The sequence below is a fragment of the Alternaria novae-zelandiae genome (genome assembly GCF_023758075.1).
Source record: "Alternaria novae-zelandiae strain BMP 2774 chromosome Unknown scaffold_22, whole genome shotgun sequence".
NCBI lineage: Eukaryota > Fungi > Ascomycota > Dothideomycetes > Pleosporales > Pleosporaceae > Alternaria > Alternaria novae-zelandiae.
The window spans coordinates 129,571-147,531 of NW_026056982.1; the positions used below are offsets into that span (position 1 = coordinate 129,571).

Consider the following 17,961-nt stretch of genomic DNA (forward strand, 5'->3'; position numbering starts at 1 on the left):
AGCCGACCCCATATTGGATTTCCCAGCTTTTGAACTCACAGACGCCAGCGGCGAGGAAACCCTTCGTAGCTGGAGATTTTGGCGAAATAGAACTGTCAGGGTCGGAAGAGACCAACGTGTTCTTGCACGCTGAGCCACAGTCTCAGCCGCGGTCCGCCTTCCATGCTTCTGCACAAGCTGCAGACAAGAATGGTGGCGAGGTCTCTCGCAGAAGAACGGCAGCGATTCTCGGGAAACGTAGGAAGAGATATTCGTGCCGCAAGGACGGCTGTCGTAGAACTTTCGACAGAGCTCTGGACCTGATTCGGCATATGCGAACGCATAAAGACCCTAGGCCGAACTCCAGACTGAGTTGCGTTATGTACACCTGCAACTACCGCTTCGACCACAAGGACCAATTGCGGATCCATGTGTGGCACTCTCATCGATATGTATTGCGGTCACCGTATCTCTCGGAGAAGATGTTTGACACTTCACTTCGCGACAATCTGCGGGCACTCGAACTATGCTAGATACATCCAATGGCGTGTAGGGCAAAGATGCGTGCGCCTGTGTACTCGAAGCTGAAACTTATCGTCCTTGTATATACATCTTAAGAATACGATTCTAGGCGAGCCGCCAATGTACCCCTTCACGAAGATTGTGGCGTCCAGGTCTTTTCTAACTCGACACCCCTCTCACGACGCAGCACCAATCCCCTCACCCACCGGACAATTCGGCACATCCCTCTGCCACGCAACCTTCGCATACGCCGGCAAATAGCTATTAGTCGTAAAGCTCTCATCAATATAATACTCCACCTGACTGAGCGAAAAGTCACCCCCAACATCAGGCTGATTTAAAGCGTCGACAATGTAGCTAGCGATAAAGTCCAAGAACACCAGATCAACAGTCTTTGGCATCGATCCATCGAGCGGGAAGGACGCGTTCGCCTGGAGATCGTTGGGCTGGGAGAAGTTGGGAATGGCTGAGTGAACGGTGTCGTCGCCGTCGGTGCCGAAGTCGTCTTTGGTCGTGTAACCTGGGTTAGGGGCGGTGGATTGACGGCGGATGAGACGGCCGCCTTGCTTTGAGCGGCGGGTGACTCCTTCGTAGTGGTGTGTGATGGGCGGGTCGAGGCACGTGTCTCTGTCTGCGAGGATGGGGCTGAAGCCGAAGTCGGAAGTCTCAAGATCGCGCTTCTTCTTCTGGAAGGGACCGGCGTTTAGTATGCCGAGGACTTGAGACGCTTGCTCGTAGGGTACGTTGGGGATGAACTGGAAGGCGTCTTTGAATGGAGAGACGATGAAGGAGTCGTCGTAGGTGAAGGGGCCTTTGGCGAGGTCGAAGCGGACTGATCCGGTGTTGATGATGATGAGTCTGGGAACGTCTTTGCGCGTCTCGTTGACGACGACGGTGGCCAACGCGGTCTGGAGGAGTCCGAAGATGTTGCCTTCAGCAAGGAATGGCTTGCAGTACTGACAGTATGTCGCTGGGGCGCATCCATACAAATCAGTCAAGTTGAGCTCCGCTCGCTCGGAAGTGATCTCGTTAGTAACGCTGACACCGGCAGATGTGTCGAACGCGGTGTAGCGTTGACTTCCCTTAGCATGATAAGCGAACGTATTGCGGTTCCAATCAAGGTATCTTCGCGCGTAGCGGAGGGTGGAGTTGGAAGTAGACGTAGGCAGGTGTGCACTAGCCGATGCAGTCCCAGTGCTTGCCGGCACTACAGCGCTGCGTGTCGGATTCGGAACACCTTTAGGGTTATGCTGCGCCTTGCAAGTCTTTGATTCGATACCAGACATGGCAACCCAGCCCAATGTCTCGCAGTAACGACCTGGGACTATGTTAGCCACTTCTTTCAAAGCATGTCTAGAGTACATACCAGACTCAATTCCTGTAGCTTTGTCGTCGTATACGGCAAAGTCTCGGATGTGGGTATGTCCACCAAAAGCTTGAATGGGTACGTTTGGTTTCATGCTGCGGATGGCTTTGAAGACAGTGCCCATTGTACTGGAAGAAACGCTGGTGCGCACCGGGTTGTGGCCAGTGATTACGAACAAATCGATGGGCTCGGTGTAGTTGACAGCCTGTTGGAACCACGGCTGCTTCACCATGTCGGCTGCTTTGATGACCTTGGAGACGTTGCTGTTGCCTGTGAAGTCGAAGAGGACGCCAAAAGCCATGATGCGGAGCCCTAGGTCTATCAGCATATTGGTATTTCCACGATTGATCGACTTACCCTGCTCTGTAGTGAAGTAGCGGTAACGTGATCCAATGTACTCGAATTGGCCAGTGGTGGGGTTCTTGATCTGCACATTGCTAGTGAGATACTTGTCGCCATAAACCTTGGAGAAGTTGTTGAAGGTCTCGTAGGCGATCTCGGTAACATAAAGCTCGTGGTTTCCAATGGTCAACAAATCATAATCAATATTTTCAAAAATGGCGTTCGAGACGTTGCCGTTAGGAGTCGTCGCATCGCTGAGTCCAGCACCGTCGTGCAAATCCTATCGCAAGTTAGTCGAAGTGCTACTTCCTTCAACCACGTGCGCAGCCCTACTCGTCCCCAGGGCTTGATGGCAGACACTAACCCCTGTGTCTACCAGAAGCAGATCGACGCCTAGATCCCGAGCCTTCTGCTTCATGTGCTTGGTGAAGCTGGCGTAATCACCCCAATCGGCCCCATAGTTCTGTTCCTTGATGTGACCTTCCAGCCATCCATGGGTATCCGTGGTATGCAGGAAGTTAATCTGACCCCATTCCAGTGGCGCTTTCGGTGTTGTGGTCGCATTCTGCGCGTCCGGCTGCATGCGACGAACGTTTCTGGTCAATACGACATCATCTTTCAGCGGCCCGTAGCAGCTGTTATGACCTTCGCAGGCTAGCGCCGGTGCTACTGTCGCGATGAAAGCGCCAAAAGCAAGAGACCGCATGATGGGGACCGGATGAATGACAGCGCGTAAGGATAAGCGTTCAGGGCGTCATCTTCTTATGTAGCCTCATGGCCGGTACGCGTACGTGCATCGCCGCTTCGGCTGTCTTACCCATGCCGGCAAGCAAAGATGCCCCTAGGGGCGGAAGCGGCAAAACCGCACGTGTAACAGTCATTGGAGAGAAAGATAAGCTTCGGCATGGTCGTGGACAAGCCATGCCAAAAGGCTTGATCGAGGCCTTCTCCTTCCTGTTGGGTGACAAGCGCGACATTAGCGTTCCGAGGACCGGGGCGTGGCATCGCACCTCTCCGATGGTTCTTTCCAGCCATCTCCCGTATCTCCACGTTATCATTCGCCAACTCGCTTTCACCATCCTGTTCGGAATGCGGCTCGTACCTGATACTCTTGAGAAGCTGCTCGATCGCGACGATTACTCAACATCATCAATGTGTGCAATACGTTACAAGTCCTGGTATCTCGCTGGAAGACAAGAAAACTTTCCTCTTTTAGATTACTCCCATCACGGATCTCGTGTTCGATCATCCATTCCAGGACTGGCTTTCTGTCACCATACGATAACCTTAGCATTTGGCATGGCTCTGGACTACACTACGGAGGTATCGCGGTGTGCCGCCTCATGACTTATCCCCGAGCTCCAGCACTGACTCAGGCTTCGTCATCTAGCGAGATCATTCCCGCAGCGGAATGAAGACCCCAGTAGACGGCCTTTCACCCCCTCCTCAGTTCTGGAAAGACATTGTTGTGGCTAAACAATGATCAGCTATGTGAAAGTACATAGCAACACTGCATCAACTACAAAGCAAGGTACCTCCTGTGCTATTTCACGCTCCAACCCAACTTCTCGTCACAATCCTCAATATAGCGGCTAGATTAACTTCGCAGTCATGGCCAACCCACGGTGTGCCACTTGCGGGACAGTCGTTGTCCGTCCGGATCCAGAACAGCCTCACCTCAACGCCAGATGGTACAAGAACCAGCTATTAGCTGACATTACCATCAAATACGGCGACCATGGTGAGAAGGAGTTCGTCGGCCATCGTCTCGTCCTTTGTTCAGTGAGTGAGTGGTTTAAGAAGGCATCCAAAAACTTCAAGGAAGCCAATGATCAGGTGATAATTCTAAAAGGCGACCATCCGGAAGGCCTAGAGGCTTTCTTCGAGTACGCGTACAAAGAGGAGTATCTCGAAACAGTCGACATTCCGGATGAGTTGACGGAGCTACGACAGCGGTTCATGCATCGTCTGCGTGTTTTCGCAGTAGCCGATAAGTATCAAGTGGAAGGTCTAACAGCTCTAGCCTATCGCCAACTCAAGCAGCTCGTGGATCTCTTTACTGAGCCAAGACGGACCTACGGTGACGAAGATGAAACGACAGCATCTGAGTTCTTCAGATTCATGTTAAGGCAAGTGTATCATGAAAGCGAGCGTTATTTTCCCGCTCTGCGGGACGACCTACACCAAAGCGATCAGACCGCGGAAGGCACTTCACAGACAGGCCCGTCTGAGACTGAGCAAACTAACTCCATATCTACTGAGAACGCTCCCGTAAGCGCTACATCTCAGCGGAACAACTCCGCGCGGCGGACAACATTCAATCCACCGAACCCACATTCAACCGAAGGTAGAAGTTCAACCCACCCTCTCGATCGCGTCCAGGATCTTCTTGTGGAAGGGGCCATGAATGCCTGGGTCAACGCGCATCCGGACTTCAATCGTGAACATCTTGTGCCTCTTGCGCAAATGTTCCCGGATTTCGGCACGGATCTCGTTGTTGCAGCGCTGAAGTCGTCGCGCATAGAAGGCATGCCCGAGTATCTTTATGAAGACGAGGATTACGCTTATGACAGTGATAATGACTGGCTGAGGGCCCACCACGTCTTGTGAAATCAGGCTACCTTGCAATGGAGATGGAGACGGGTATGTAGGCGCGTAGCGTAATGACGCAATATATGTACTGTTGAATTGTAAACAAATTCGCGATACTGTTCTTGTGATGCGACACGTTCTTCTCAGATCTGATGCACCTAATGCGCTGACAATGATAGCAGTGCGCGTGTCGAAAGCGATGGAGTGAAAGTGAAGTTGGTCGAACCTTCTCGATGACGAGCTGGTCCGAACGCGACATGCCACTTGAGCCCCGCAGTGCTGCGGACAAGGTGCAACCTCGAAGCACAACACAAACATCCGCCGTAGCACACGACTCAGACCTCGACCACGATGGTAATCAACTACAGCAAGTGGGTGAGTCATGCGCTTCTACCAGTGTTATAGACGCAGCTTCTAACAATCTTCCAGGACGCCTTGGAGCTCTCGGACGACAGCGACATCGAAGTGCACCCCAATGTCGACAAGAAATCCTTCATTCGCGCCAAACAAGCCCAGATCCACCAGGAGCGCGACCACCGCCGCCACCAAATAAAGACGCTCAAGTACGAGCGCATCATCAACGATGGCCTCACCGAACGCGTCGACCGCCTGCTCACGGCACTGAAATCGCACAGAGACAAGCAGGCAGAGGGAAATGGCCAGAACGATGACCAGCTCGTCTTCCAGGCCATGATGGAGAGCATGATGGACATGAAGATTGACAAAGACGGAGGCTCAGACAGGCCGCCACCACCGCCAGAGGGCGTACACGAGCACATCAAGGACAAGCCCACATACCCGCAGATGATGGCGAGCTTAGTAGACGCAGTGAAAAAGGACATTGACGAGCAGAAGAGCGAAGAGCCGCGATACACACTATTTATCCAGGGTTTAGAGAAGGAGAAGGCGCGCATACAAGATCTCCAGCAACAACTCCTCGCCAAGCTCGACGAGCTGGAAAAGGAAGACAAGAAGCACATCACCAGCGACGACATCCACGAAGGCTTCAGCTACTCCAACGTCAAGAAAGCCGAAGAAGAGAAGAAGAAAGCCGCCTCATCGTCCTCCTCATCGAAGAAAGAGCCCGCCGTCGAACTCCTCAACAACCCCTCCCGCCCCTCGGCCACCCGAACAGACACAGGCCAGTCCTCCGGCGCAGATGGCGACATAGAAGAAGGCAGCGTCGCCGAGCCCACCGGCGCCGGTTCCGATAACGAAGACGACATCACCGCCTCACCCCTCGCCCAGCAATTCGCGAAGAGAAAAGCCGGAGACTGGTACGCGTGCCTCCAGTTCCTCATGGCGCACCCGGAGATTCTCGCCGAGAAGGAAACAGACGGCCTCCTCGTCGAAGCCTTCAACTCTGAACTCGACGGCAAGCCCAAGCACGCACGGCAATGCGTACACCAAGGCCTTCTGTTACAATACTGTCGCCAACTAGGTGGACGACAAGGCGTAGAGCTCTTCTTCAAGCGCATCCAAATAAAAGACCACCAAGCCGGCAAAATGTTCAACGATGACGTCGACTCAACATACCACCGCATCAAGACTCGCGCCGCTGAAATCCTAAAAGAACGCGCCGAGAACCCTTCATCCGAAGGCGCAGGCGTCGAGCAAATCCAACTCCACGCCGTAGACCCAGGCACCCAAATCAACATCTCGGTGCCCCCCAAAGAATCCAGCGCCACCGACCCCGCAGAGAAAGAAGCAGAAGAGCAAGCGAGACAGATCTTTGAAACCTTCCCACCGGGCTTGCAGCGCGCGTTGGAAAGCGGGAAGTTAGATGAAGTGAACAAGGTGCTGGCGAAGATGAGTGTGGATGAGGCGGAGGAGGTGGTTGAGAAACTGGGTCAAGGGGGCATGTTGAGTCTGGAAGAGGGCGTGATTGACGCAACGACCGAGGAGGGGCAGCGCGTTATGGGCGAGATTGAGAAGAATAGGAAGATGCCGGGTCAGGGACAGGCGCAGGAGCAGGGGGCTAGTAGGATTGAGGAGGTGGACTAGGGAGGGGATGGGTGAGAGTGATGGGCATGGTATCATGAATTATGGGAATGGAAATGGTATGGCATGGTATGGTATGGGATGATGGGTCCTGTAATTGTACATTATGATTGATGATGGTATCTGAAAATAACTGGTTTTGAGCAAAAATCTTAGATATGTCGTCTGATTGTTCCGGTAGCTTTGCCTTGGATCCCGTCCACCATCTCCCATGTTAAACCTGCAAAATTCCCACTTCACCTATGCTGAGACCCCGTCAATATCGTACATCGACCCTTAAACCCTAGACGCCCTGTGCAGACTAAGTTGCAAGCCATGCGGTAATAAATGCCACTCCCGCGCTACAACGTATCCATTTTAAAACTACCATTCCATGCATTGCCTGCCCTAGCAATTTCTTTCAAGAATATACCACGAATTGTAGCTACCGCCGGTTTCCCAGTGCCCTCAGATCAGCTCAGCAAAGTTATCGTCGATGCCAGCCATATCCCTGTCCCCAGCAAAAGCCGCAAAGTCATCCTCGCCAGCATTTCTGCTCATCTTCCTCTTCTTATGCGCATTCTCGTACGCATGATGTTGTCCGTACACACCACCTTCAGCACCACCCATTGGCGCATGTTGCAGGCTCTTGAGCAGATCGGCAGCTATGTGCTGGTTCGGCTCGCCGATAGCGGTCGCGTATTCGGGCTGGGTGGAGTGTTGCGCAGGCGCAGGGGCGGTCTCTGGTACGACGGGGTGGGCGGCGGGTTGCGGCATTTCGTCGTCGCGGATGGTGGGCACAGGGTCGTTCTGGGGCGCGGGTGCGAGGTGTGGTGAGCCGACGGGTGTGAAAGATTCCATGGGTGGGGGCGTGAGTTCCTCGACTTCTGGTCTTTCTTGCGCACCTGAGAAGGTGGCTGCGACAGGGGAGGTTGTAGCGACGGGGAGGGGTGCGGTGGAAATCCGGTTTTGCTCTGCCGCTGACAGGCCCTTGAGGATGGCTTCCTCGACTGCGCGCTTTCGGCTTTCTATAGCGTCTTTGCGCGTCTTGAGGTCTGCTTCCTGCGCCTCTTCGTCGATGAGCTTCTTCCTGTTCGCCTCGAGGAGGTGCTCTAGACCGGTGAGGAGGGCCTTGCGCGCCTTGATGCTCTCGGCGACGGCGCCTTCGGCCAGCGCAAGCTTCTTGCAGAGTGCTGCGAGTCCAGCTGCGTGCATGGGCGGAGATGGGATCGCGGCATTCGGGTTGGTGAGCTTCTCGTAGTCTTGGTTGGCGGTGGTGACGGCGGGCTTCGTCGCGGCATCGGCTTTCTGAAGCGCAGTTGCCAGAGGCGCGACCGGTGTGAGCTCAGGTGGGACTGACGAGCTCGAGAAGAGCGACCCACCTAGAGCAGGTTTGCGCGTAGATTTGGAGCGGTCCACCTCGTCTATCGACCTCTCCACCGCCTGCTGCACAGCTAAGTTGAAGATGTTGCGCTGCCTCCAAACCTCGACGACCCTTCGAATCTTGTTTTGTATCTCGTGGGGGGAGCCCTTGTAGGCTACTGTCGTCGCTTCGGCGAGAATGGGTTCGTATGCGCGCAGGAACTCCTCCTTCTTGCGCATCTTGGAGGTTTGTGTGATTTCGTTGGCGAGATAGATGAGCACCAGTTTCTTATTCGGGGGCGACTCCTTCATGCGCTGTAGCCATACATGAGCGATGCGCTCGGCATGTCGTCTGTACACGTGACGTTAGTATATGGTTCCAAAGTGCATGACAAAACTCGCAATCCATGGATTCAACGCGTGATGCATGCAGCAAACTGGGGTCTTGGCAGAGATGAGATGCTTTACCTGTGGAAGAGGATCCATTGGCCGACAGTGGAGATGGCCTCTTGAGTCTCATTGAGCGATGAGAGCTTGGCCTTGAGGCTGTCCTCGGTGAAAGCCATGATGGCCTGGAGGTCTTCACGAATATATGCGACAGCTACTGAAGAATGATGCGCACGCGAGCAGAATGCGATCAACTTGCAGAAAAGCGCGTGATGGCAGCAGATGGTATGTAGCCTTCAGCGTGCGATATGCGCTTTGCAACTTTTCGCGACTACAGTGCTCAGGTGATGACGTGTGTTGGGGATGGAATGGGTGGAAGAGTTCAAGGTGAGGGCACCTGGGAGCACTTGAGAGCTAGGGACGCTAGGTGCTATGCGGCTAAACGTGGCTCCGCCGCGCCAAGCAGCTCCCTGGCTGGCCGTCACCAACGGTAACTATCCAAGACGCAACAACAAGACACTTGTACGCAAACTGCTGTTGCCAAACTTATCTCCGCTCCTCCCACTCCATCCCCCACACCCTCCACACCCACAATGGCAGACCGCTTCCCCTCATTAGACGAGATTGACGCCGGTGAGCTCAGCTATGGTCCCCGAAGCACCTCCGCACCGCATACTAAACCAACCAGGCCAGACCGAAGCGCGCGGTGATGCGGCAGACTTCGACATTGGCGGCGGCGACAACGATGCCAGCAACTTCCTCGACCGTGAACGCGCGCTTCTTGGCGACGATGCCGACCAGTTTGCTTCGGAAAACGACAGGGCAGCGACGGTCGAGGATGGCGACGACGACCTGCTTGGGGGAGACTTCAGCCAGGCCAACGTCGGCGGCCAAGAGATGAGCGGCTTCGAGAGCTCCTTCCCCGCCATTGACACGACCAACGACGTAAGCACGCCTGCTTCTTTAGCCAAAGCATGGTTGCGATCTGGCATGTTCAAAAGTGACGCGCCAGTCGAAACATGAATTGAGCATGGAATAAACAACATCACGACGGTATACTGACTCCAGCAGCACATGGCTCCCGGCGGCACCATCACAGGCTCAGGCCTGCCCTTCCTCCCCGGCCAACCAGCCCCATCCTTCACCCCACAGCGCTCAGACTCGCCCGAGCCCGACGTCATCCGCGAATGGCGCGAGCGCCGCGACCTCCAGATTCAACACCGCGACGAGGTATCCCACGACCGCAAACAGAAAACCATCCAGGAGGCGCAGCAAAACATCGACGACTTCTACGAGAACTACAACAACAAGAAGGACAAGGAGATTGCCAAGACACGGAAGGAGGCTGAGGAGTTCCTTGCGAACCGCGACGACACCACCGCGGGTGGTACGAGCTGGGAGCGCATCGCCAAGCTGGTCGATCTGAGTGGAAAGGGCACCAAGGGCGGCGCGTCAGGCAGCGAGAAGGCCCGCTTCAGGGAACTACTGCTCAGTCTGAAGAAGGACGAGAAGGCACCGGGTGCGACTGGATACTAGACGGAACGATGACATGGGTAGATGGCTATCTTTTTGGGAGCTCAGGGCAATGGTTTGGCATACGAATGAGCGTGTCTACGGCCATAAAACTTGGAGTTCACGGATTAGGTTGCAGGGTACTTCATGCAGCTGTGTTAATACTTACTCTCTGATTGCCTACCATTGCTTGTGGTTTTCGGTCATCAGTCTTCAGCACGAGGATCATCGAGCAAGCACTTGATATTTGCTAATGTGGTTTATAGGCAGTAAGATGTTGAGCCTGGACATCTAGCATTCAGCAGTGTCGATCATCACTAATGGATTCTCCACTAGAAGTAGAGCTAAGTGCTGTCTTAAGAACCCTTAATACCCCCGATGTTGCCATCAAGTACAGCGATCCCATAACCCGATCTGAATACCGCTTTCGCACCCATATGCATGTTCTCTGCGCTAACTCGGTGACGCTCAAGAGAAAGTTCGACTCCGGAGAATACGTAAGTCAATATAACGCCTACTCACCACCCACTCCTGTTTAGGACCATGTAACCATTGCATTCTCTAACATGCTCCAGAATGTTGGATCTATCATCACTATCCCTCCTGGAAACGTACAAGCCGTCGAAGATATGATACGCTTCTTTTACCTCCAGACCTACAATCCGCGTCTTCTGCCCTCAGCCCCCATGTCTATGATGCAAGCACGAAAGCGGGAAGCGGCTCATCACGCTGCCGTTTACGATCTCGCACGTCAAAAGAGTTACGGTGTTAGTGGTCTGTCTGGACGTGCTCATAGGGCGTTCCAGAATGGCGCTGATGGCGCTCTGGCCTGGCTGGACCAACCGGCAAACAATACGGCAAAGAACGCTGTGAGACTGCTCCGCATGTATGTCAACCTGATCTACGAGAACGATGACGAAACTTGGGAGGTCTTTCAGGGCCAAGATATACCGGATATGATCACGTTCTGGCCTCTAAGAGGTTTGGTATGCGAAACTGTAGCTAGGATCTGGGTGAGAGCACAGCAATGGAACGCGACGCCGGCTGCTGGTCAAGCTGCGGCCCAAGGGGAAGAAGAAGTTGAAATTGATGCCGGGGACACAGGTCAGGATGTCGTGAAGAAGGAGCTCGCGAAGTTGTGCTGGAAGTATGCGCATTTCGCACAGGACTTTGCAAGGTGGATGTTAATCAAGGGAGAGGTGAGTATCACATTGGGCCACAATGTCATGGGAAGGACTTGGTAGATGGTAGAGGTATGCGGACATGCGCTTCCAGAGTATCTAGGTTGAGTAGAGTAGCAACAGCACCATCTAGAGACTCAACGCAACAACCACCATCTGATACAAATCCAAACAAGCAAACAAAAATCGCGACTTTCGCAGGATTCCCATCCCCACGGTCCAGCCAAAGCCAAGCCCTTGACCAGCCCATCGCAATCTAACCAACGGCGCCATCACCAAACCCTCACCAACCCCGCGGGCCGCATCGCAACAGTCCCGCAGCACCAGCAATCTAAACGTCGTTCGACAATGCCATCTAAAGTGTGCATCGTGACACCACATCGACCGGCAACCCGGCTTTCCTCTATATAATGACTATATTAATTTCTCCGAAGATGCAGGATGGGGCCTGCCCTGGTACGGCACTTGGGTAAACGAACATCCGCAGATGCCCAGGTGTAATATCGAATCTGAGACAACCACCAAGAAACATCTAGCTGGTGTCCACCAATTGCGTGAATCGCAAGCGTAGGTTGATTATTGAACATGTTCTGTGCGTCATGTTTCACAAAAAAAAAGGTCGAGACGCTTTTTAACTTTTCCAACGCGGACGAACCCGTGCCCTACCACGGCACATAATCAACGCCAGAACGAGACTGTTCTCCCTCACGAACAGCATATGATGGCATTCGATAGAAATATGACGTCTGACAAGAGAATCCACCATCAACTCATTTCGCTTACCTCCTCGAAGTTCCCTCAACGGGCCCAACGGCTCCTTCCAGCCTGATCCAGCCACGCCTCACAGCCTCATAGGGGAAACAGTGGAGCCGCCCAAGGCCTCGCTAGCGCGCCTTGATTAATCTACGCACCCTCCTTTCATGATCGCCCTCCAGCATGTGGCCATCGCCATGGCAAGCCAGTGCAAGTTTCAAACAATCATCTCGATGATTGGTGCCTTGGATCGAATCCCATGGTGACGCAACTGCGCTCCTGTGTCGTGGAGTAATTACCACCCGGGAACTACTATAAGACATGCAGCTACCTCTGTCAATCTATACTTTCGGCATCTAGGTCACTCGGTACCGGTCGTCTGTCTAACTCCATCGTCGTCTATTCACTCGTTTTTTTGTGTTGTTCAAACTTATAAGTCGTTCTCTTCTTTCTCTCCATCTTCGGATTATCAGCACGCTCGATACGCAGGACCGTATCTTCACAGCAGCAACACCTCCAATCTACCTTTCTTTGATACCCCGAATTTATCGAATCGACTCTACCATCTTCTTCAAAATGAAGTACATCACCTCCGCCCTCGCCTTCGCTACTGCCGTCGCAGCCCACGGCTACGTCAACAATGCCACCATTGGCGGCAAAGAATACATCTTCTACCAACCATACCAAGACCCTTACATGACGGACGTGAAGCGCATCTCACGACCGATCCAAGGCAACGGCCCCGTTGAGGACGTAGCCATCTCCGACATCCAATGCGGTGGCTACGCAGCCGGCGGTATCAACGGCTCCAAGCCCGCTGCTCTACACGCCGAAGCCGCCGCGGGTTCAGACGTCGAGCTCTACTGGACGCTCTGGCCTGAGAGCCACATGGGTCCTACCATCACATACATGGCCAAGTGCCCCGATGCCGGATGCAATGACTGGATGCCTGAGTCAGCGTAAGTAACCCACCTGACCTATTATCCACCACCATGATATTAACACCCTCACCAGTGCAGTCTGGTTCAAAGTCCAAGAAGACGGCCGCCAAGGCACCTCTGACGTCTGGGGCTCCGACGCCCTCCAAGTCCCCGGCGGCTCCGTCACATACACTATCCCCAAGTGCATCGCACCAGGCTACTACCTCGTGCGCCATGAAATCGTTGCTCTGCACGCCGCGTACCAGTACCCTGGTGCGCAGTTCTATCCTGGGTGCCATCAACTCAAGGTTACCGGAGGTGGATCAACGAAGCCGAGTGGCCTTGTTGGTTTCCCCGGTGCGTACAAGGGTAGCGATGCCGGTATCACTTATGATGCCTACAAGGCGGCTACTTACACCATTCCTGGCCCCAAGAAGTTTACTTGTTAGATGGGTGAAGGTGACTGAACTGGGGACTCTGAGATAGGAACCCTGGGATGGGAACCCTCAAGTACAGTACCCTGAGACGGGTAACAAAACGCTTCTTTGTATATATTTGCAGTCGTATATAGCTGTCGTCATGAATAGATCTCTGCATCACAATTGAAAACACTTGTGTCTGTTCGTTCTGCATCGTGTCGTGCCGCGTAGTTGGTTCTTGTCGTAACGCTGTTTGCGAAATCATCACTTCGTTCGAAAAGATCCAATGTTATCGACACTTGCGCAGACGCTTTATCAATCGCAGGGGATAGCTGGTCGTTGCAGAATTGTGTGCATGCGTGACCTTCGCTGTTGCACTGCGGTCCCTACAATGGCCGTGTGCTTGCTTGATGCGCTGGTAGATGCAGCGTCGCAAAGCGCATATTATCGCATCGAATGTGTCGAATTCCAAGGGTGCAATGCAATTAGCGTCTGTATTGCAGTAATGAATATCCTGGTGTAAGATGCAGTCACGCCGCTGCTGAGTAACTATTGCGTTTGATGGCCGCGGTTTAGGTACTTATCCTAGCCCTTCTGAGTCCATAGCATGCCATCGAAAATGCTGACGAGCGTACCAGGCAGGTCTTCGACATCCGTTGTGTCCCTACTGCGATGTCTTTATGGCTGCCTTCGGATTTCGTTGCAAATATCCTATCTCGACATCTGTGCCGCGGACGTCGAATAACTCTTTCTTTTTCCTGACGGCGACAACTTCCCTGATTCCGTCTCGTTCACTCCGCGGAGGCAGGGCACTTCCTTTTATCTTGGATGTGGGCTCAGAAATCTGGTCAGATGAACAATCATCTCGGGCCTTCTCTGGTGCTTTTGCGCGTGGAGGGGAAGCGTTCTCACTTCCCCGTCAGCCGTATATCCGCCACCCTTACGTGTCCGACCCTGATTCGCACTAAGGGGTCTGCATCTTTCATCTGATTGTCAGGCACCTCGGTTGTGCATCTTTATCAGATGCGTGTACCAAAGTGAGTGCGATCACGCTTACCACGGTACTGACGGGTGTAAAGCCTATCTTGGCCACCAGTACAAGATGCCCTTGGATTGGCTGCTTCGTTTTGGTTCTGCGTTGTCGATGTCGGCCTTACCTCGTACTATGAATTCGAGGGTGTGAGCGAGAGCGGTTGTAGATGACTGAAAGCGGTAGCGCCCAGTACGATCGGTGAGGTTTGATCAGCGCTGTGTGCTGTCGCATCTGCGAAGACGCATCAAGGTCAGCGAAACCTGGAGGTCGCATCTTGGTGTTGAACGTGGCTAGTAACCCTCGAAGGATATGGGGAAGAGCGCCACTTTCCGGTCAGTCTAGAAGGATGTCTTCGGCTACTATATCGAAAATGGTACACCGTCTGGAGGTGGAAGCAGCCCAGCGTGGGCTTGCGCCAGTCTAAGTGCCAGGCTGATCGCCGGCCCTAACGGACGGGTCCGCACATGGCTTCGGCACTATTTTGAAACCGCCGAAAGGAAGAGGTACCTTCTGGAAAAGATCAGAGATGTCAGGTTCGCTTGGAGAAACGAGACGAGTCAGCAAATGCCCGGACAAAAGGCGCATGGCGTAGATGAAGCAGGAACTTCTGACGTCCTTTCTGCGTAGTGTCGGCGATGCTTCGAAAAGGCAATGGCTAATGCGATTGCGGTTGGAATCGCGGTCAAGGTGATGTGAAGAGCAAGCGGTAGTCCAAGGGCTTGCGCTGCAGCTAGCAATGCGATGATGCCCACAGTGGGCCCTAGACGCCGGTTCTGCTCCTTCCCCGACTCACATCTGCGCCGTCCAAGCTAACCTTCGAGTGCTAACACGCCCGACAGCCCGAAACAGAATGACGATGCACCCATGTCGTCTGTGATGATCGATGAGGCAGCTGCAAGCGATATCGGTATATTTCATCGCAGAGCCTTGGAGCCTGAGGATCTTCATCTTACGACGCATCGTCTTCCGTCGTAGCCGTGAACGCTTGACAAACGTTAACGACCAGGGATTCTGGTAATTTGTCCAACGGCTCTGCTTCGTGCTCAACTCCGTGCCAGGCGGACTTAGTCGAACAGGAAGACCCTGGAATTAGTCGATGGGTGAATAGCCGCGAGCTTCCACCGCTCTTTCGGATCTTGCCAACACTCCTAGATGTCTAGCGAGTATTCCATATCCTGGCCTTGGTACCATCATCATGATCACCTGGCCATGTGCATACTTAGGCGACGCTCCTGATCCATGCTTCGTCGTGGCTGGTTGCAGAAAGACGATCCGTGCTGCTGTTTAAATCGGGTCCTCGAAGATATGTGGCGCGCACCAAGGCGCGCGACTAAGGCACAGTTTGAGAGGTGCAAGAGGCCCAGCGCAATGGTAATGAAAAGCAAATCTCCGTACGGCGTGGGCGATCTGGTCAGGTTCGTGTTACATGTGCATTGGTTGTTGCATGTGTGCCGGCGCAGGCATGTCCACGGGTGTCGCTTATGCTACTCGTCTAGGCAGGATGACACAACGCGGGACTGATTTCTAATAAGCTGTCGACGAGACTCTCGTTCTCAAAGTATATTGTTAAGTATACTTATCTTGCTACGCGTTTATTATATAAATTATATATAATTACTAATTATTTTTTAGTATTAAAAGTAGTAGTATAGTATTATAATATTACTTCTTAAATAAGTAGATAGTATCTAGTACTATAAAATAAATAAAAAATTTAGTTAATAACTAAAGTTTAGTAGTAACTTAAATAGTTATAATAACTATAAGTAAAGTTTTTTTAGAATACTTATAAGTAGTATAAAATTTTATTTTACTACTTTTATTTAAACTTTATTTTTAAATTTTATTAAAAATACTACTAAAAATACTATTATAATAGATTTTATATTTATTAATAGTAATATTATTTTTATTATTTATAATAGTTTTAAAACTTTAGTATAAAGCTAGCTAAATTTTTAGTATTTAGTAGTTAACTTTTTACTTATACTTTTTAAAATAGCTATACTTATAGTAGTTTAGTAGTACTTTTTTAAGTATACTAGTATATAAAGTAAGTATAGTAAGTAGTATATTATACTAATATTTATAAGTAATACTTACTTAAAGATATAAATAATATAAGCTAAAATTTAAGTAATTAAAAGCTTAATACTAAAGTTAGTATTACTTATATTTTTACTATTATAAATAAAAAAAATATATATTAAAATATTAGCTTTTTTTATACTTAGTATAAAAAAGTATATTTAGCTATAAGCTAGAGTTTAGTTAAAATTAAAATATTACTAAAAAAATAAGTAAATAGCTAGTATTAAAATAGTAAAACTTAGTTTAATTTAATATTACTAGTTAGACTAGTAGCTAAATAACTTATATTAAATAAGACATTTTATTTAGATATTTAGTTTACTTTTTACGTTTTTTGCTCTCTTAGAAGACTTTTTAAGTATACAAATCCTAAGTAAATTATGGCCGACGTTTCAGTCGAAAGTCAGGGATCAAGGTTTCGGATGAAAGCTCCCGCCGCGGTTCATGGAGCGACTCCGAAGTCTGCGTTCCTTGAGAGCCCAGCCAGAAGCTTACAAAATTCCCTGATATCATGCTCGTCAGATCTGTCCCTCGGTGAAGGTACGTCGTATCAAAATAGCCGCGCGGACCAATAGAGATCTTCCTCCTCACCGCCTGGACGAAGTTTTCTTACGAACAGTCAGGGGGTACCGGTTACAGGTAGACCGTAGTAACACCCGAGTCGTACCGCTCGTGAGCTCACGCAAGGCAAGCCGCACTTCCATCTGCGTGCGTCATAGCTCCAAAGAATGTGTTAGACCGCGGCAGTTTCCTGCCCGGACATTGAGTAAGGGCTCCTCGCTGCCCAGGTGAGGCGCGTTGAGTAATCTACCGTGCCTCGCGACACATCGGCTAAACGTCGACAGTCAGCTATCAAGAAGCTCATCCATGCCGCTTCGACAGGCGTCACAAGCGTCTCATGAGGTGGGTTACATATTGTTCCCAGGGCTGAGTATACCCCAGTCAGAAATGCAAAGTAAACGGCCCGCCACCTTGGGTCGCCGAAGCGGCACCACTCTTCTTGGCCCCAGCACGCTACTTCCTTCAAACGTTCGGCACCAGTCTTCGTGCGCAAATGACAGTACCGTAAACCCACAATCGCTTCAGCGACTCCAGGATCTGCCCGCCTGCGCAAAGAGGCTGATTGTTTGCGATTGGCTGCGTTTTCGCACCCTGTCGTCCCACTCCTTACTTGCTCTTTCCCACGTTCACGCCTCTAGCAACACACTCCGCACGTGTCATCATGGCAAACGCTGTAAAATTACTACCCTGAATGTAGGTCGCATCTCGCAACTTGATACTACTGGACCGTTTTGGGCACCCGTTGGTCGCACGGTTGGCTTTCCCTTTAGTCAGGTTATTCATATAGCCACTACCCGTGGACATGTCTCCCATGCCCCTACATCATTCACCCGACCACGTACCCTTTCCACATCCAGTATCGACTCCCTGGTAGCTGGGTTTGTGGATCCACGCCGTGGCTGTCAATCCTCCTAGTGTGTCTCCGCTGACGGCCCACCGTCTTTTACACCCTTCTAAATTC

General features: G+C 51.7%; 7 protein-coding genes across 7 annotated transcripts; 5 read left to right on the forward strand and 2 right to left on the reverse strand.

Annotated features, from left to right (window-relative positions):
• Nucleotides 1-677: 677 nt before the first annotated feature.
• On the reverse strand, nucleotides 678-2,792 carry J4E88_009027 (uncharacterized protein; the record flags this gene model as incomplete). Its single annotated transcript, XM_049402632.1, has 4 exons — nucleotides 678-1,819; nucleotides 1,868-2,179; nucleotides 2,225-2,489; nucleotides 2,574-2,792. The coding sequence occupies 4 exons, from the start codon at nucleotides 2,790-2,792 to the stop codon at nucleotides 678-680; spliced, it is 1,938 nt and encodes a 645-aa protein (XP_049251487.1).
• A 1,028-nt stretch (nucleotides 2,793-3,820) lies between these two features.
• J4E88_009028 (uncharacterized protein) lies at nucleotides 3,821-4,819 on the forward strand (the record flags this gene model as incomplete). The annotated part of the gene is made up of 1 exon (XM_049402633.1): nucleotides 3,821-4,819. The coding sequence occupies one exon, from the start codon at nucleotides 3,821-3,823 to the stop codon at nucleotides 4,817-4,819; it is 999 nt and encodes a 332-aa protein (XP_049251488.1).
• A 333-nt stretch (nucleotides 4,820-5,152) lies between these two features.
• J4E88_009029 (uncharacterized protein) lies at nucleotides 5,153-6,805 on the forward strand (the record flags this gene model as incomplete). Its single annotated transcript, XM_049402634.1, has 2 exons — nucleotides 5,153-5,176; nucleotides 5,231-6,805. 2 exons carry the CDS (start codon nucleotides 5,153-5,155, stop codon nucleotides 6,803-6,805), a joined length of 1,599 nt encoding a protein of 532 aa, XP_049251489.1.
• Nucleotides 6,806-7,249: 444 nt separating this feature from the next.
• J4E88_009030 (uncharacterized protein) lies at nucleotides 7,250-8,709 on the reverse strand (the record flags this gene model as incomplete). Its single annotated transcript, XM_049402635.1, has 2 exons — nucleotides 7,250-8,495; nucleotides 8,612-8,709. The coding sequence occupies 2 exons, from the start codon at nucleotides 8,707-8,709 to the stop codon at nucleotides 7,250-7,252; spliced, it is 1,344 nt and encodes a 447-aa protein (XP_049251490.1).
• A 414-nt stretch (nucleotides 8,710-9,123) lies between these two features.
• On the forward strand, nucleotides 9,124-10,066 carry J4E88_009031 (uncharacterized protein; the record flags this gene model as incomplete). Its single annotated transcript, XM_049402636.1, has 3 exons — nucleotides 9,124-9,163; nucleotides 9,219-9,475; nucleotides 9,602-10,066. The coding sequence occupies 3 exons, from the start codon at nucleotides 9,124-9,126 to the stop codon at nucleotides 10,064-10,066; spliced, it is 762 nt and encodes a 253-aa protein (XP_049251491.1).
• A 413-nt stretch (nucleotides 10,067-10,479) lies between these two features.
• Nucleotides 10,480-11,286, forward strand: J4E88_009032 (uncharacterized protein; the record flags this gene model as incomplete). Its single annotated transcript, XM_049402637.1, has 2 exons — nucleotides 10,480-10,485; nucleotides 10,618-11,286. The coding sequence occupies 2 exons, from the start codon at nucleotides 10,480-10,482 to the stop codon at nucleotides 11,284-11,286; spliced, it is 675 nt and encodes a 224-aa protein (XP_049251492.1).
• Nucleotides 11,287-12,552: 1,266 nt separating this feature from the next.
• On the forward strand, nucleotides 12,553-13,345 carry J4E88_009033 (uncharacterized protein; the record flags this gene model as incomplete). The annotated part of the gene is made up of 2 exons (XM_049402638.1): nucleotides 12,553-12,935; nucleotides 12,991-13,345. 2 exons carry the CDS (start codon nucleotides 12,553-12,555, stop codon nucleotides 13,343-13,345), a joined length of 738 nt encoding a protein of 245 aa, XP_049251493.1.
• Nucleotides 13,346-17,961: the final 4,616 nt, after the last annotated feature.